Source organism: Ursus maritimus (genome assembly GCF_017311325.1).
Source record: "Ursus maritimus isolate PB19 chromosome Y unlocalized genomic scaffold, ASM1731132v1 scaffold_Y7, whole genome shotgun sequence".
Lineage (NCBI taxonomy): Eukaryota > Metazoa > Chordata > Mammalia > Carnivora > Ursidae > Ursus > Ursus maritimus.
In genome coordinates this window covers 29,266-45,661 of record NW_024423340.1, presented here as the reverse complement: position 1 = coordinate 45,661, position 16,396 = coordinate 29,266, and the positions used below count along the sequence as shown (strand labels likewise).

Sequence of the window (16,396 nt, the reverse complement as noted above, 5' to 3'; positions counted from 1 at the left end):
ACAGCGTATCCCATTCCCCCACCCCCCTTCCCTCTGAAGCCCTCAGTTTGTATCCCAGAGTCCATAGGCTCTCATGGTTCATTCCCCCTTCTGAGTACCCCCCCTTTCTTTGACATCTCTTTTTAAATTTAAATTCAGTTAGCCTATCTTTTTAGTTGGGTTTTCCTAGTCTCTATTTCATTTATTTTTTTCTCTGATATTTTGTTATTTCCCTCTTTCTGGTAATTGTGTCTTAGTTCTTCCTCTTATTCTTGTTCCTTGAAATGTAATGTTAGATTTTATCAGTAGTTTTACATGTTTGTGCATTCATTTATGCCTATTAAGCTCCCTTTTAGAATTGCTTTTGCATCCTACCTTAGCCTTTGGTGTTTTGTTTTGTGTGTGTATTTTTTTTCATGCTCATTTGTTCCATAGTTTTTTGTTTTCCTTTTGATTTCTTCCTGAACCATTAGCGATTCATGAGTATATTACTAAAGTCCATATATTTATAGGCTTTCCAGTTTTCCTTTTATTCCTGATTTATGGTTTCATACCGTTGTAGTCAGAAAAGCTATTTGCATGATAAGAGTCTTTTTAAATTTGGTAAGATGTGTTTTCTGTCCTGTTATCTGATCTGTCCTGCACAATGTTCCATGTGCACTCGAGATGATCATATTCTGCTGCTTTGGGATGGAATTTTCTAAATGTGTCTATTCTTACATACATTAGGTCTCCTTTGTCTAAAACATCGCTGAAGTCCAACATTGTTTGATGATTTTCTGTCTGAATGCCCTGGCATTGCTAAATGTGGACTATTGAAGTCCCTTGCTTGCCTTTCAGATCCGTTAGTATTTGCCTAACATTTATTTAGTTCCTCCAATGTTGGGTGCATATGTATTTACCATGGTTATGTCTTCTTGATAAGTTAACCTCCTCATCATTATATAATGACCTCCTTTGTCACAGCTTAGCTATTGGCTTAAAGAGTCTGTTTTGTCTGATACAAGCGTAGCTGTACCTAATCTCTTTTGGTTTCCAATTGCATGGAATGTGTTTTTTCAATTCTTTCATCTTGAGCCTCTGTTGTGCTTAGAACTGAAGAGTCTTTTGCTAGCAGCATGTATTTAATGCATCCAGTCTTTTCGTATTGGATAATTCAATTCAAATACCTTTATTATTGATACATAATGCCTTACTATTGCCATTTATTGGTTTGGGGTGTTTGGAACTTCCTGTTCTTTTTTTATTCTCTTAGCATGTGTGGTGTTGTTGTGGTTTGTTGTTGTTGTTTTTGTCGTTGTTGTTGTTGTTTTGTTGTGTGTGTGTGTGTGTGTGTGTGTGTGTGTTTTGTAAATTGGTGATTTTCTGTGGTGGCATGTTATGACCTCTTTTATGTATCAATAAGATTTTGCTTTGCAGTTACCATGAGACCTGCATAAAATATCTTAGAGTTGTAACAGTCTTCTTTACACTGACAACAACATAATATGTATGTATATGGTTTGTGACATACAAAAACCTTGTCCTTTTGTTGCCCCTATCCTGCAGTTAGTGTTGGAGTTTGCCTTTCTCATATTGTATATTTGTTAACAAATTATACTAGCTTCAGTTATTTTTGATAGCATTAACCTTTTTTTAGTATATTTAAGTAGGTAATGCACCTCATATACAGTATTAGAGTTTCTCAATTGGACTAAGTATTAGCCTTTACCAATGTGTTATATATTTTTGTAAGTTTTTGTTACTAGTTTGGTGGCCTTTGATTTCAGGTTGAAAAACTCCTTTCCACTTCTTGTAAGACAGGTCCAATCATCATTATGATTCCTGACTTCTGGTTTTATACCATTCTCCTAGTTCTATATGGGAAAGTATTTATCCTTTAATTCTAAAGGATAATTTTGATAGATAGAGTATTTATGGTTGGCAGTATTTTTTCTTTTAGCACTTTGAGTATATCATCCCGCTTTCTCCTGGCTTACTAAGGTTTGTACTGAGAAATCTGCTGATAGTCAAATCATTTCTGCATATATTACAATCTCATTTTCTCTTGCTGCCTTTAGGATCTTTCATTGTCTTTGATTTTTGAGAGTTTTATTATAAAGTGTCCTGGAAAAGATCATTTGAACTGTAGAAATGGCATAGTGTATATCTTCATGAATTTGGATTTCAGATCTCTCCCCAGGCTGGGAAAGTTCTCACCCACTATTTCTTTAAATAAACTTTCTGCTGCTTCTCCCCCTCCTCCCCTTTCAGATTTCTAGGGATTTGGATATTGTGGCTTTTCAGTGGTGTCCATAGATCTAGTAGGCTTCCTTTACACTGTTTATCTCTTCATACTGGGTTATTTCAGAGTTCCTCTCCTATTTTACTGATTCTTCTGTAGTACACAAGTCTATTCTGATGTTGATGCTTTCTGTTGCATTCTCTATTTCAGTTACCGAGTTCTTCATGTCCAGAATTTGTATGCTTCCTTTTTTATGATTTCTGTTTCTGTTAATGTCACATTTGCATTATGCATTTTTTGTTGTTGTTGATGTCAATGAATTGTCTTGCTGTGGTGTTTTGTAGCCTATCAGTTTACTTAAATAACTCATTTGAATTCCTTAGCTGGCGGTACTAATCTGCATTCCCACCGAAAGTGGTTCGTTTTTCTCTATAGCCTGGCTAACGCTTCATTTCTTGTGTTGTTGATTTTAGCCATTCTGACAGGTGTAATGTGATATCTCATGGTAGTGTTGATTTACTTGCATTTCCCTGGTGGTGAGAGATGTTGAGCATGTTTTCATGTGTCTGTTGGCCACTGGGATGTCTTCTTTTGAAAAATGTCTATTCAGATCCTGTGTCCTTCTTTCAATCAAATTATTAGTCTTCTTTATGTTGAACTATGTAAGTTCTTCGTGTATTTTGAGTATTAATCCCTTATTGGATGCATCATCTGCATCTATCTTCTTCCATTCAGTGGGCTGACTTTCTGTTTTGTTTATGGTTTCCTTCTATGTGCAAGCTTTTTTGTTTTGCTGTAGTTTCCAGTGGTTTGATAGGTTTGTTCTGTTTTCCTTGCTACAGGAGGTTGAGAGTTTTTATCATGAATGGATGTTTGAGGTGGATGATCTGATTTTCATCCTTCATTTTGCTCATGTGGTGTATCCACATTGATGACTGATTGATTTGAAATTTTAAACCATCCTTGCATCCCCTACATAAGTCCCCCTGGTTGTGTTGAATGATCCCAATGGACTCCCATAATGTTTATATTACTTTGATGGTGTCCTGTAAGTCCCTTAGGTTCTGTTCACTTTTCTGACTATTTCTGTTGCTTCTTTGACTTAAGAATGTAAATAGCTTGCCTTTGTGTTCATTGATTCTTTCTCGTGCCTTTTTCTAGTGAATTTTTCAGTTATTATATTTTTCATGTCCATGCTTCTGCTTAGTTCTTATTTTATAGTTTCTCTTTTTTGCTATGTTCTCATTTTGCATGTGCATCATTCCTGATTTCATTCTATTATCTGCCTTCTCTTTTGGCTGATTGTTCACCTTTGGGATGGGTATTTTGAATTCTTTGTCAGGAATTTCTTAAGCCTTTTCTTTAGGGCCATTTCCTGGAGATTATTTTATTCTTTTGAGTGAGCCATGTTTTCCCATTTGTGTGTACGTGTTCTTCGTGATCTTTTGATGGCGCTTGGAAAAAAAACAGCCGTCTTTCTCAGTCTTTTCAGATTGGTTTCATACAAGGAAAGACCTTCACCAGTCAGCTCAAGTAGAGCATCTGGGACCCTATCAGACTTTTCTGAGAGTAAGTGTTCTCTTGAACTGTATATGGAGTTTCCCAGTGGAAGGTGCCTCTGTTCTCAAGACCCAATAATCTTTTGCTCTCACTATCTGTGGTAAAGCAGGCTCTCTGGTCTCTATCAAGAGGTGCTTTCTTGTTACCAGTTCCAAAGTATGGGCTCTGATATGAATTGTGTCTATCCGAAAGTCATATTTTGAAGCCCTAAGTCCTAATGTGACTGTACCTGGAGATTAAGCCATTAGGAGGTAACTGATGTCAAATGATGTCGTAAAAGGCATGGTTCTAATCCAGTAGGACTGAGGCCTTATAAAGGAAAAAAAAAAAAGACTCTTTCTTTCTCTCCATCACATGAAAACACAGTAAGAAGTTGGCCATCTCCCAAGTCAGGAAGAGTGTCCTCGCCAGAAACAGATCAGCCAGGATCCTGACTGGTACTTTCCAGCCTGTAAGAAATACAATTTAAGCATTCCAGTCTGCTTTATTCAGTTCAGGTAGGCTGAATAACTAATACAGCATCCAAAGAATGCCCCATTCAGTTCAGAGCTCTGAGTTAGCCACACAGAAAACAGTTCTTCAGTATAGCTCCCCTGCAAACCTAGAACATTTGACATACATTCCACTCGTGTCTTTCCTTATCCAGGGAGAAGCTGGGATTTTTTTTTCCTGACTATACTTCCATTGTGCTGAGTGAGGGTGCTGTCACATGTAAATTCAACACATTTTCTTAGCCGTTTCATTGCAGCTCTTTTTGACTACACTTAGCTTCATTGCTGCAACCTCTGACTGTCTCCTGGAGTTCTCATAAGGCCAGTTTATTCCATACAATGTTAAGTCACTGTCTCCATGAGGCAATGAGAGCCTGAGGATTCCAGTTCCTCTATCTTGTTGAGGTCACTCAGCTGTGTGGTTTTAATAAAGTCTTTATCAAAATCTCAACATTTACAGATAAGTAGAAAAATCCATCCTAAAGTTCATATGGAATCTCAAGGGACCTCAAATAACGAAAACCATGTGATAAAGAACAAAGTCTCTTGTCTTGATTTTTCCTGATTTCAAAATTTGTCACAAAGCTACTGTAAGCAAAGCAGTGTTTTGCTAGCATAAAGGCAGATGTATTGTACAATGGAATAGAAGAGACACCCCAGAAATAGACCATTGTATATGTGGTCAAATGATCTTCTACACATGTTCTCAGACCATTCATGGGCATATACATCTCTTCAACCACAAGTGTTAGGAAAGCTGCACATCCACATACAAAAGAATGAACTTGGGCCCTTTCCCTTATACCATCATAAAAGATTTAATTTATGATGGATTAAATACCTAAATGTAAGGCCTAAATCTATGAAACTAGAAGAAAACATAGGGTGAACCTGTGTGACATTTGATTTGGTATCAATTTCTTGGATATTCCATCAAAAGCACTGACAATAAAAGAAAAAATAGGTGAAAGGGACTACATCAATTTTCATTCATCAAAGGACAGAGTCAAGTGTGACAAGAATGAGAGAAATTATTTGCAAATTGTATATCTAATAAGGAATTAGCATGTGGAATATATAGGAAACTCCTACAACTCAATAACAAAAATACAACCCAATCATAAAATGTGTAAAGAACGTAGACACTGATGTAAAAAAAAGAAAAAAAAAGATACGCAAATGGCCAAAAAGTACATGAAAAGAGCTCAAAGTCACTAATTATTAAGGAAATGCAAATCGAAACTATAGTAAAACCCCATGACCCTGCTATTAAAAGTAACCTAGAAAATAAAAAGCATTGACAACAGTATGAAGAAATCTAGAACCTTGTGTACTACTGGTGGGAATGTGGAATGGAGTAGCTATTATGGAAAACAGTAGGGTAGTTCCTCAAAAAATTAAAAATGGATTTGCCATATAATTCTGCAGTCCTACTTCTAGATGTGTGTGAATTGAGAACAATATTAAGGAGATGTTTGCATCCCCATGTTCATTTCAGCATTGTCCCCATGCTTTAATAAACCACACATTTTGCACCAAAAAAAAAAAAAAAGAAAGAAAAGAAATAGAAAATACCTAAATATCTGTTGATGGATCAAGGATAAACAAAATATGGTATACACCTGTGAATGGAATACTACTAATTCTTCAAAAGGAAAGAAATTCTGACACATGGTACAACATGTGCTTGAAGTAAATATGCTTGAAAATGTGCGCAGTAAAATAAACGAGTTGCAGAAGGACAAATTGTATATGAAGGTACAATAGTCCTTGCCAGTGGTGATGGGAGGAGTAATGCGGTTATGGGTATACAGAATTTCAGTTTGCAGGATGAAAGAACTTCTGTGGATGGATGATTGGGATGATTGCAGAACATTGTGAATGTACTTGATGCCACTGAACTGAACACTTACAAAGTTTTTAGATGGTTAATTTTGTTATGTGTATTTGCATCTTTTTTTATTCGATGGCTTCTTTATTTTTTTGTAACATTTTTTATTATATTATGTTAGTCACCATACAGTACATCCCTAGTTTCTGATGTAAAGTTCCGTGATTCATGACTTACGTACAACACCCAGTGCTCCATGCGATACGTGCCCTCCTTAATACCCATCACCGGCTTATCCCAATCCCCCACTCCTCCCTCCCCTCTGAAGCCCTCAGTTTGTTTCCCAGAGTCCATGCATCTTTTTTTTTTTTTTAAGATTTTATTTATTTACTCGACAGAGAGAGAGACAGCCATCGAGAGAGGGAATACAAGCAGGGGGAGTGGGAGAGGAAGAAGCAGACTCCCAGCAGAAGAGCCTGATGCGGGGCTCGATCCCATAATGCTGGGATCACGCCCTGAGCCGAAGGCAGATGCTTAACACTGTGCCACCCAGGCGCTCCCCAGAGTCCATGCATCTTAAATAGTAGTTTAGAAATTATTTGTTAAGACTTCATGCGTTTGCGGTTCTTCACTCTCATTTTGTTTTTCCTGTCATTCCAAACCAGTATTCTAAATTGTTATGGCTATAGCCTTTAACTCTTCAGCTTAATGTAAACTCCATAGGTAGTGAGACTTGTAGGAATATTTCTGTCTTCTAAGTTGGTGTGTGTTTGTGTGTTTTCATAGAACAATTGGGTAGGCTTCAATGTTAGGCTGTACCTACTTTCTGATTTTCTTATTTTTTTTCCTCTTTTAAAAAAAAATATGTTCAATTAGCCAACATACAGTACATCATTAGTTTATGATATAGTGTTCAATGAATCATTAGTTGTGTATAACACCCAGTGCTCAACACCACACATGCCCTCCTTATTACCCATCACTTTGTTACCCCATCCTCCACCCTCCTTCCTTCTGTAAACCTCAGTTTGTTTTCTGGAGCCGAGTCTCTCGTGTTTTGTCTCCCTCTCTGATTTCTTCCCATTCACTTTTCCCTCCCTTGCCTTGTGGTCCTCTGCGCTAGTCCTTATGTTCCACAGGTGAGTGACACCATATGATAATTGTCTTTCTCTGCTTGACTTATTTCACTCAGCATAATCCTCTCCAGTCCCATCCATGTCAGTGCAAATGGTGGGTATTCATCCTTTATGATGGCTGAGTAATATTCCATTATGTATATGAACCACATCTTGCTTATCCAGTCATCTGTTGAAAGGCATCTTGGCTTCTTCCACAGTTTGGCTGTTGTGGACAATGCTGCTATGAACATTGGGGTGCAGTTGCCCCTTCTTTTCACTATGTCTGTATCTTTGGGGGTAAATACCTAGTAGTGCATTGCTCTATTTTTAACTTTTTGAGGAACCCCCATACTGTTTTCCAAAGTGGCTGTACCAGTTTGCATTCTCACCAAGCAGTGTAACAGGGATCCCCTTTCTCCACATCCTCTCCAACATTTGTTATTTCCTGCCTTCTTAATTTTTGCCATTCTAACTGGAGTAAGGTGGTATCTCAATGTGGTTTTGGTTTGAATTTCCCTGGTAGCTAATGATTTTGAACGCTTTTTCATATGTCTGTTAGCCATTTGTATGTCTTCATTGGAAAAGTGTCTGTTCATGTCTTCTGCCCATTTGTTGACTGGATTGTTTGTTATTTGGGTGTTGAGTTTGAGAAGTTCTTTGTAGATCTTGGATACCAGTCTTTTTTTTTTCCAATTGTTTTTATTACATTATGTTAGTCACTATACAGTACATCCCTGGTTTTGATGCAAGGTTCGATGATTCATTAGTTGCGCTGGATACCAGTCTTTTATCTATAGTGTCATTTGCAAGTATATTCTCCCATTCGGTGGGCTGCCTCTTAGTTCTGTTGACTTTACTTTGCTGTGCAGAAGATTTTTATCTCGATGAAGTTACTATTGTTGCTTTTATTATTTTTTCTTTCTTTTTTAAAATATTCAGTTAGCTTTTAAAACCCTTAGTCGTTTTCTGTGTTTTGGTCTTCGAATTTTTTTTTTCTTTTAAAAGTTTCAACCAAGCAAGTCACTTAAGCATCTGCCTTTGGTTCAGCTTGTGATCTCAGGGTCCTGGGATTGAGTCTGTCATTAGGCTTCCTGTTCAGCGGGGAGCCTGCTTCTCCCTCTGCTTCCTTCTCTCTCTATCTCTGTCTCTCATGAATAAATAAAATAAAAAATTAAAATATTTTTTGACCAAGCTATCTTAGTGCTCAAAAGTAATAAAAAAAATACACAGTTAAGACGGGGGGAGGAGTTAGTGGGATATTATGTTGGCCATTGTTTTGCTGTTTTTCCACTATATGCAACAGAAAAAGCTTCCTGTTCCATGAAGCTCTTGCTGGTCCCATAAGTCCTTCTCTTCACTTTATTCCTGGACTCTCAGCAATTCCAGCCTCATGCTTGTCATTGCCTCTCCTCTAACCTCAAGTTTTGTACTCCTCTTGGACAGTTAGAGGCAATTTGTAGTCCTCCTTTTGCCTACTTCTGCATGTGTTTCTCTTTCTCTCAATTGGCTAATAGAACCAGAGCATGAAATCTTGGCCAGTTGTATAATGGTCATGTGGCTCAGAAGCATCTGAAAATATATCAGGGCTCACATGCATAACATTGGTTAAGACTCTGGATTCTGTAATCTATTTAAGTTAGCATGCTTAATATATGAGTGGGAAAGTACTGACAATACAGAAGGCAACTGTTGGTTTTGAGTAGGAACTGCTATCATAACACACACCTTCAGACTTGGCCCCTACCCTGTCTTTGAACATGATTTGTTGGTCAGAGGAACTGAGGAACCTGGAAAGTATCTTTGTGATTCTATGCATGGGAGCTACTGGAAGGCAATGTCAGGGCTTTCCTTTCTGAAATTAGCAAAACTGAAATGTATTTGGTCTCTCACATTTCCAAAACTGTCCAGGATGGGACTGCAGGCAACATTCCATCCTGAGTGGACATTAGGGGAAAGATTGTGTATCTTCATGGGAACTCACCACAGTGAGTCTCAGTCTAGGTTAACTTTAGGCCCCATTCGTTCCTTTTCCAGAGCTTCTGGGTCAGATAGTTGGTCATTGATCTATTTTAAGGTGCTGGAGTCCAGCTTCAAGAGAGTTTACACTAATCATTCATGCCTGTACCCTGGTTCTTTAATAAGTGGAGTATTTGTTTATTTTTATGTTTTTATTTAAATTCCAGTTAGTTGAAGTATACAGTGTTTTATTAGTTTCAGATGTACAATTTAGTGATTCAGCACTTCCACACATTACTCAGTATTCTTCATGGTAAGTGCACTCTTCATTCCCATCACCTGTCTCACCCATCCCCGACCCCCCTTGCCTCTGGTAAACATCAGTGTGTTCTCTAGAGTTAAGAGTCTGTTTCTTGGTTTGTCTCTCTCTCTCTTTTTTCCCTTTGCTCGTTTGTTTCTTAAATTCCACAAATGAGTGAACTCATGTGGTGTATGTCTTTCTCTGACTGACTTGTTTCTCTTAGCATAATACTATCTAGCTCCATCCATGTCGTCACAAGTGGTAAAATTTCATTCTTTTTCATGGCTGAGTAATATTCCATCATATCTATATACCACTTCCTCTTTAGCCACTCATCAGTCGATGGACATCTGGTCTCTTGCCATAACTTGGCTATTGTTGGTAATGCTGCTATAAACATTGGTGTGCATGTATCTCTTTGAATCTGTATTTTTGGGTTCTTTGGGTAGATACCTAGTAGTGCAATTGCTGGGTCATAGGGCAGCTCTAGTTTTAACTTTCTGAGGAACCTCCATACTGTTTTCTGGTGTGGCTGCACCAGTTTGCATTTCCCACCTCCACATCCTTGCCAACACCTGTTGTTGCTTGGGTTGTAAATTTTAGCCATTCTGACATGTGTGACGTGGTGTCACTGGAGTTTTGATAACAACCCCCTGATGATGAGTGATGTTGAGCGTTTTGCCTGTGTGTGTTAGTCATCTGCATGTCTTCTGTGGAGAAATGTCTATTCATGTCTTCTGCCCATTTTTAAACTGGATTATTTGTTTCTTGAGTGTTGAGTTTGATAAGTTCATTATGTATTTTGGATACTAGTCCTGTATCAGAAATGTCATTTGCAAATATCTTCTTGTTGAAACTTTCCTTCAGTGTGCAGACACTTTTTATTCTTAGGAAGTCCCAGTAGTTTATTTTTGCTTTTTTTCCCCCTCAAATGGAGAAGATATTTGTACAAGCTGTATAGCAATGGTTTGTTCTATTGGTTTCATTTCCATTATGATGGAATCTTTCCCCACTGTGAGTTAATCTTTATACAGCCTGTCACTGCTTGATGTTCTTGAATGTTTTCCCTTTTGTCTTGAATTAGGGTCTTGGATTAATATAGATTTGCCTATTGTTAAAGGAAATAACTTCAGAAACATGTGTACACACTTTAATCGCTCTGCACATCTCCTCCTAGGCCGCTCCATGATGCAGTTGAGAATGACCACTTGGAAATTGTCCGATTGCTCCTCTCCTATGGTGCCGACCCCACTTTGGCTACATACTCAGGTAGAACCATCATGCAAATGACTCACAGTGAACTTATGGAAATATTTCTGGCAGGTACGTCACTTCAGGAAAAGGGAATGACAAAATTTAAGAAATGTTCTTTATTAAAAGTCAAATGGTAACTAAGGTGGATTTTACCGGGCAGAAATTAAAAAGCTTTAGATTTTAGGACAGTAATAATGCTGCCTTTTGTTTGGTATAATACAGCACTTTACTTCAGTTAATTATTTTGGTGATTAGCCATTGATTCTGCATTTACTTTGGTCTACTTGGACTAATGTTTAAGAAGATTTCCTAAATATTTACACATTCTACATGTGCATGTTTAACTGAGGTATTTTTACATTTCAAGTCTGGGTAAAAATGAAGATGCAGATGTCCCATTTAGGAAACTATTTGGGTGATTCCATGGGTTTTAGCAGATAAGCTATCATTTAAGCCGCAGTCACAATAGGATCCCTGAAACACACCACAAGTTTTTCATGAATGCAAAGAATGAAGTAGAGTTAAATTCTTTATAATTCACTTACTGCCAAAGATTGCCACTGACTCAGATGGTAATAAATATTTATCTAAGTTAGCCTCATGTGGCAGAAAAAACATCTTAGTGTCAAAGAAGAGAGATTGATCCCACTACCTTGAGATCATGACCTGAGCCAAAGGCAGATGCTTAACCAACTGAGCCACCCAGGTGCCCCCTATCTTACACATTTGTAAGTGTACAACTCAGTAGTGTTACGTATATCTATATTGTGTAACAGAGCTCTAGAACATCTTCATCTTGAAAAACGGACCCATTAAACACTAATTTCACTTGTCCTTCCCTCCAGACTCTGGTAAGCAATAATCTCTTTATTTTTCAGTGATTATGACTGGTTTAGATACCTCATATGAGAGGAATCTTAAATAATATTTGCCCTTTTGTGATTGGCTTTCACCAAGCATTGAGTTTTCAAGATTCATCCATGTTGCAACGTGTCAGAATCTCTTTTTTTAAAAAAAAAAATATTGAATGATATTGCATTTATGTGTGTACCACAACTGCTTATCCGTTCATCTGAGGATGGGCATTTGAGCTGTTTATTCCTCTTGAGTATTGTGAATAATGCTGTAATGAACATGGGTGTGCAAACACCTGAGATCCTGCTTTCAATTCTTTCAGATATGTTTTCAGAACTGGGATAGCTGGGTTGTAGGGTAACTATACTTTTAACTTTTTGAAGGCCCTACCCACTGTTTTCCACAGGGGCTGCACCAGCTTGCATTCCCACTAGCAGTGTAAGAGGGTCCCCTTTCTCCGCATCCTCGCCAACACCTGTTGTTTTCTGTTTATTTTCATTGTAGCCATCCTAATGGATATAAGTGATATCTGACTGTAGTTTTGATTCTCATTTCCCTCATGATGAATGATGTTGAATGTCTTTCTATGTGCTTATTAACCACTGGAATGTCTTTGGGGAGTTGTCTATTCCCCATGTTTTGATCATGGGTTTTTTGTTTGTTTGTTTGTTTTTAAAGATTTTATTTATTTATTCGACAGGATAGAGACAGCCAGCGAGAGAGGGAACACAAGCAGGGGGAGTGGGAGAGGAAGAAGCAGGCTCATAGCGGAGGAGCCTGACGTAGGGCTCGATCCCATAATGCCGGGATCACGCCCTGAGCCGAAGGCAGACGCCCAACCGCTGTGCCACCCAGGCGCCCCTGTTTTGTTTTGGTTTTGAGTTCTAAAAACTCCTTATATATTGTGGCTATTAACCCAAGACATGATTTCCAAACATTTTCTCCCATTCTGGGGGTGGTCTTTTTCACTCTGTTGTTTACTTTGATGCACCACAGTTTTTAAGTTTAATGTCACATTTACCTGCTTTTTATTTTGTTGCCTCTGCTTTTAGTGTCATATCCAAGAAATTATTGGAATGCAATTTTCTGAATCTTTCCCCTAATGTTTTTATAGTTTTATGTCTCGTGTTTAGGTCTTTAATACATTTTGAGTCATTTTGTGCAACCAATGTCAGGTAAGGATCCAGGCTCATTCTTTTCCCTGTGTATATCCACCATCCCCAGCAGAATTTCTTAAAGAGATAGTCCTTACCACCCTTGTCAAGACTTTTTGGCAGCTTATGTGGGTGTTTATTTCAGGGCTCCCTGTTCTGTCCTCTTAGCCTGTATGTCTGTCCTTAAGCCAATGCAATGCTGTCTTGATTACTCTTGCTTTATAGTATGTTTTGAAATCAGGAAGCGTGAAGTAACTGTATTTGTCTTCTTTGAAGATTATTTTGGCTATTTGGCATCCCTTAATTCCATATGAATTTTAAGATGGGTTTTTCTATTTTTGCAAACAAAACAATGTCACTGGGGTTTTGATAGAGATTGCATTCAATCTGTAGATTGCTTTGGTTATGCAAATTTTAAATATTAAACCATCTAATCCACACACATGGAATATAGATATCTTTCCATGTATCTGTATTTTCTGAGATTTCTTTTAGCAAAGTTTTCTAGTTGTTACTATACAAGTGTTTTGCCCCCTTGCTTAATTTTATTCCTGAGTACTGATTCTTTTTGATGCATTGTACTATTGTTTTATTTTCTTTTAGGATTGTTGGTGTATGGAAAAGCAACCAATTTCTGTATTTTGACTATGTATCCTGCAACTTTGCTGAAATTGTTTTAAGTTTTTTAAAATGTTATTATTTTGTTTCCTCTCCAGATTATGTAAATGACCTCCAGGGTCCCAGTGATGATGAGTTTATTGCCCCTTGGGAGTTCTATGGAAGCTCTCTGTGTGGTAAGCAATATGGTTTTCGCAGTTTACTGGGAAATGAATGTATTCCATAACATTTCTCCCTGATGTGGATGAAGGGTAGGTGGGTAGTGTGTGTCGTAAGCAGAGGTCATTAGGAAATGTTCTCTTTTTCTTTAGTATCATTTAATTAATGAGACCTAAAATGTTGATGGAACCTACTGACTCCTTTTTTTGTCTTTTCTTTCCATTAGAACCAGATAATAAAGCTGGACATAACATTTTGGCAAACCTGCCAGGACCAGAGGACCAGTATGATGAAGATAAGGCTAACAGTGATGTGTTTGAATTCGAATTTTCAGACAGCCCCCTCTTACCATGTTATAACATCCAAGTGTCTGTTTGTCAGGGGTAAGCATTTATATCATATGATTGAAAAGTATTGAGTCCTGGGGTAGCTGGACCTGAAAACCCTTTGAAGCAGGGGAGCATGGGTGAGTACCTTCTAAGTGTCCATGAACCACACTTGATCTTTTCTGGAAAAGATTAGTTATACATAGTGGGGATCAGATACATAGAACAATATAAACTGCCCTTATCAGAATACTGCCAAGACTAAGAAGACCCCAGAGCACAAAGCATTAAAGTTGTCATTCACTGGACTCCATAGAAGAGTTGGTTCCTTGGGTACTTCAGTATTACATTCTAGAAGCTTCCCAACATACCCTTATAGGTGCCTTCTCAGGCACATGAAGTGTACTGCACTATGTTGTTAATCTCTCCTTTCATGTATGATTAGGAAAATCATTATTCATCATTCCTGGAATCTTTGTATACAAGATTTGCTTAAATTCAGTGTGGAGCCAACAGGCCCTGGTGACCAGTCTCTTGGGATATATGTATCAACAGACCTGTGCTCTCCTGAGTGTTAACAAAAGAGATTAGTAAATATTAACATTCTCAGTTTCTCAAATTATAAATTTGTGTGCCGTTACAAACCATAAACTTTTTAAACCATAAATTTTATTAATGATAGAAATCGTACATGTATATATATATGTATGCATATGTATGTGTGTATATATTGCATGTGTATGTTATGTATGTGTATATATGTATACATATGCGTGCATGTGTATATTCATACATATGTATGCAAGAGTACATATGTATATATGCATGCATGCGTATCTATGCAAGTGTATACGTATGTGTCCATACATATATATGCAGTGTAAATATGTATGGTTGCACATGTATATATGCATATATGTATACATATGAATGCATGTATATACATGTACATTCATATGTATGCAAGTGTATATATGTATAGACGTATACATGTGTATATATATGTTTACATATGTATGTGTATATTTGTATGCATATTTATATATGTATATAGGTATGCCTGTGCATTATGTATGCAAATGTATATATGTATATATATATAAATGTGTGTGTATATATAGATGTATGTATATCACAGAATATATATAAATAATTTGACAGTTTGCTTCTCAAAAACATCAATCCCAAAAGACATGAGTGGTGGGGGTGGAGATACATGAAAGTAAAGAAACAATAGATAGCCTTCTGTATTTAAAATGTCCTACTGTCAGGGGTGGGGGGAGAAGAGATCATAAAGGAGTTTGTAATCAGTCCTCTTTGGTTGGGATACAGACTTCCCTTGGTGACTACAATGCGACACATTGATAGTTATTAACTAGAATTCTGGTCAGAGCTGAGTAAGCAGGGCTTTGCCTGTTTTTATCAGCAGTGAGAACACTGAAGTGGCATTGTGATGGATCTTGTTCTGATGTTCCTCCTCCTTTATAAAAATTAGTTGGTCTTCTCTAGATGTTCTCTTAAAACCAGATGAGTCCATAATTACTCCTACTACAGGAAGATACTTTTGTTCACCTAGAAAGAACAATATTGTCCATGAGTGGTCATGGGAAGAAATGGTGGGGTCAGGGACAGAAATGGAAGAACTGGCTCTTGTTACAGCTGTACACTGGTTTATTCGGATACCAATTAGTTATTGAAAGCAACTTACATTTTGCCAGGAATTTGAACCACTTTCCTTTGTGTTTTGTAGGGCACGAAACTGGTTTTTGCTTTCAGATGTGCTTAAGAAATTGAAAATGTCATCCTGCATATTTCGCTGCAGTTTTCCAAATTTAGAAATCATCACAATTACAGAGGCAGAGTTTTACAGGCAGGTTTCAGCAAGTTTCTTATACTCTTGGTCCAAAGACCTGGAAGCCTTCAATCCTGAAAGCCAAGAACTAGTAGATTTGGTTGAATTCACAATTGAACTTCAGACTCTGCTCGGCTCCTCCGTAGAATGGTTAAATCCTAGGGACATGGCGTTGGAGAAGGACCACTGATGAGCAGTCTAGTCCCAGGGCATACAGCATGTTGTCGGGTCAATTCTATGCATATTTGCCAAAATACAACTATTTCCCTTTTTTTAAAGGCACATTCTTACTTATGAAAATATCTCTGCTTTATCTAAGACTCCAGTGGGAAGATTTCGAAGGATGCCTTTTACATTAGTTTTTATGAAATTGCTGTGTTTTACTTTTAAATGTACAGAGGCAGCTCTGTAATAGGTGTGTTTTCACTTGGAATATTTTCCTTTCTTTTTCTTCTCTTTAAGAGGAGAGGGTTAATTAGGTAAGAGAGGCTCAAGTGTTACTTTTTTTTTCCATACAAATGCCTGATGGCAGAGCTGTTAACTGTCATAAGTGAGGTCATCAACTTTGAGAACGTATTTGGGAGAACAAATTTGATAAAGGCAATTAAGATTGTAGCTTTTTATTTACAGAATATTTGCTGTTGGCCACATGTATGCTATTGGATTCAAATTTAAACCACACCCACACATAGCAATTAATTATATGAACTTTATGTCA

General features: G+C 37.5%; 1 protein-coding gene across 1 annotated transcript in view; it reads left to right on the top strand.

Moving 5' to 3' along the window:
• LOC103656459 (BCL-6 corepressor-like) overlaps positions 1-15,868 on the top strand; it is a 29,893-nt gene extending 14,025 nt beyond the window's left edge. Inside the window, exons 6-9 of the mRNA XM_008683849.2 lie at positions 10,638-10,783; positions 13,440-13,517; positions 13,727-13,883; positions 15,577-15,868. Coding sequence (XP_008682071.2) covers positions 10,638-10,783; positions 13,440-13,517; positions 13,727-13,883; positions 15,577-15,868 — 673 coding nt within the window. The remainder of the gene's footprint in view (positions 1-10,637; positions 10,784-13,439; positions 13,518-13,726; positions 13,884-15,576) is intronic.
• The last annotated feature ends 528 nt before the right edge of the window (positions 15,869-16,396 follow it).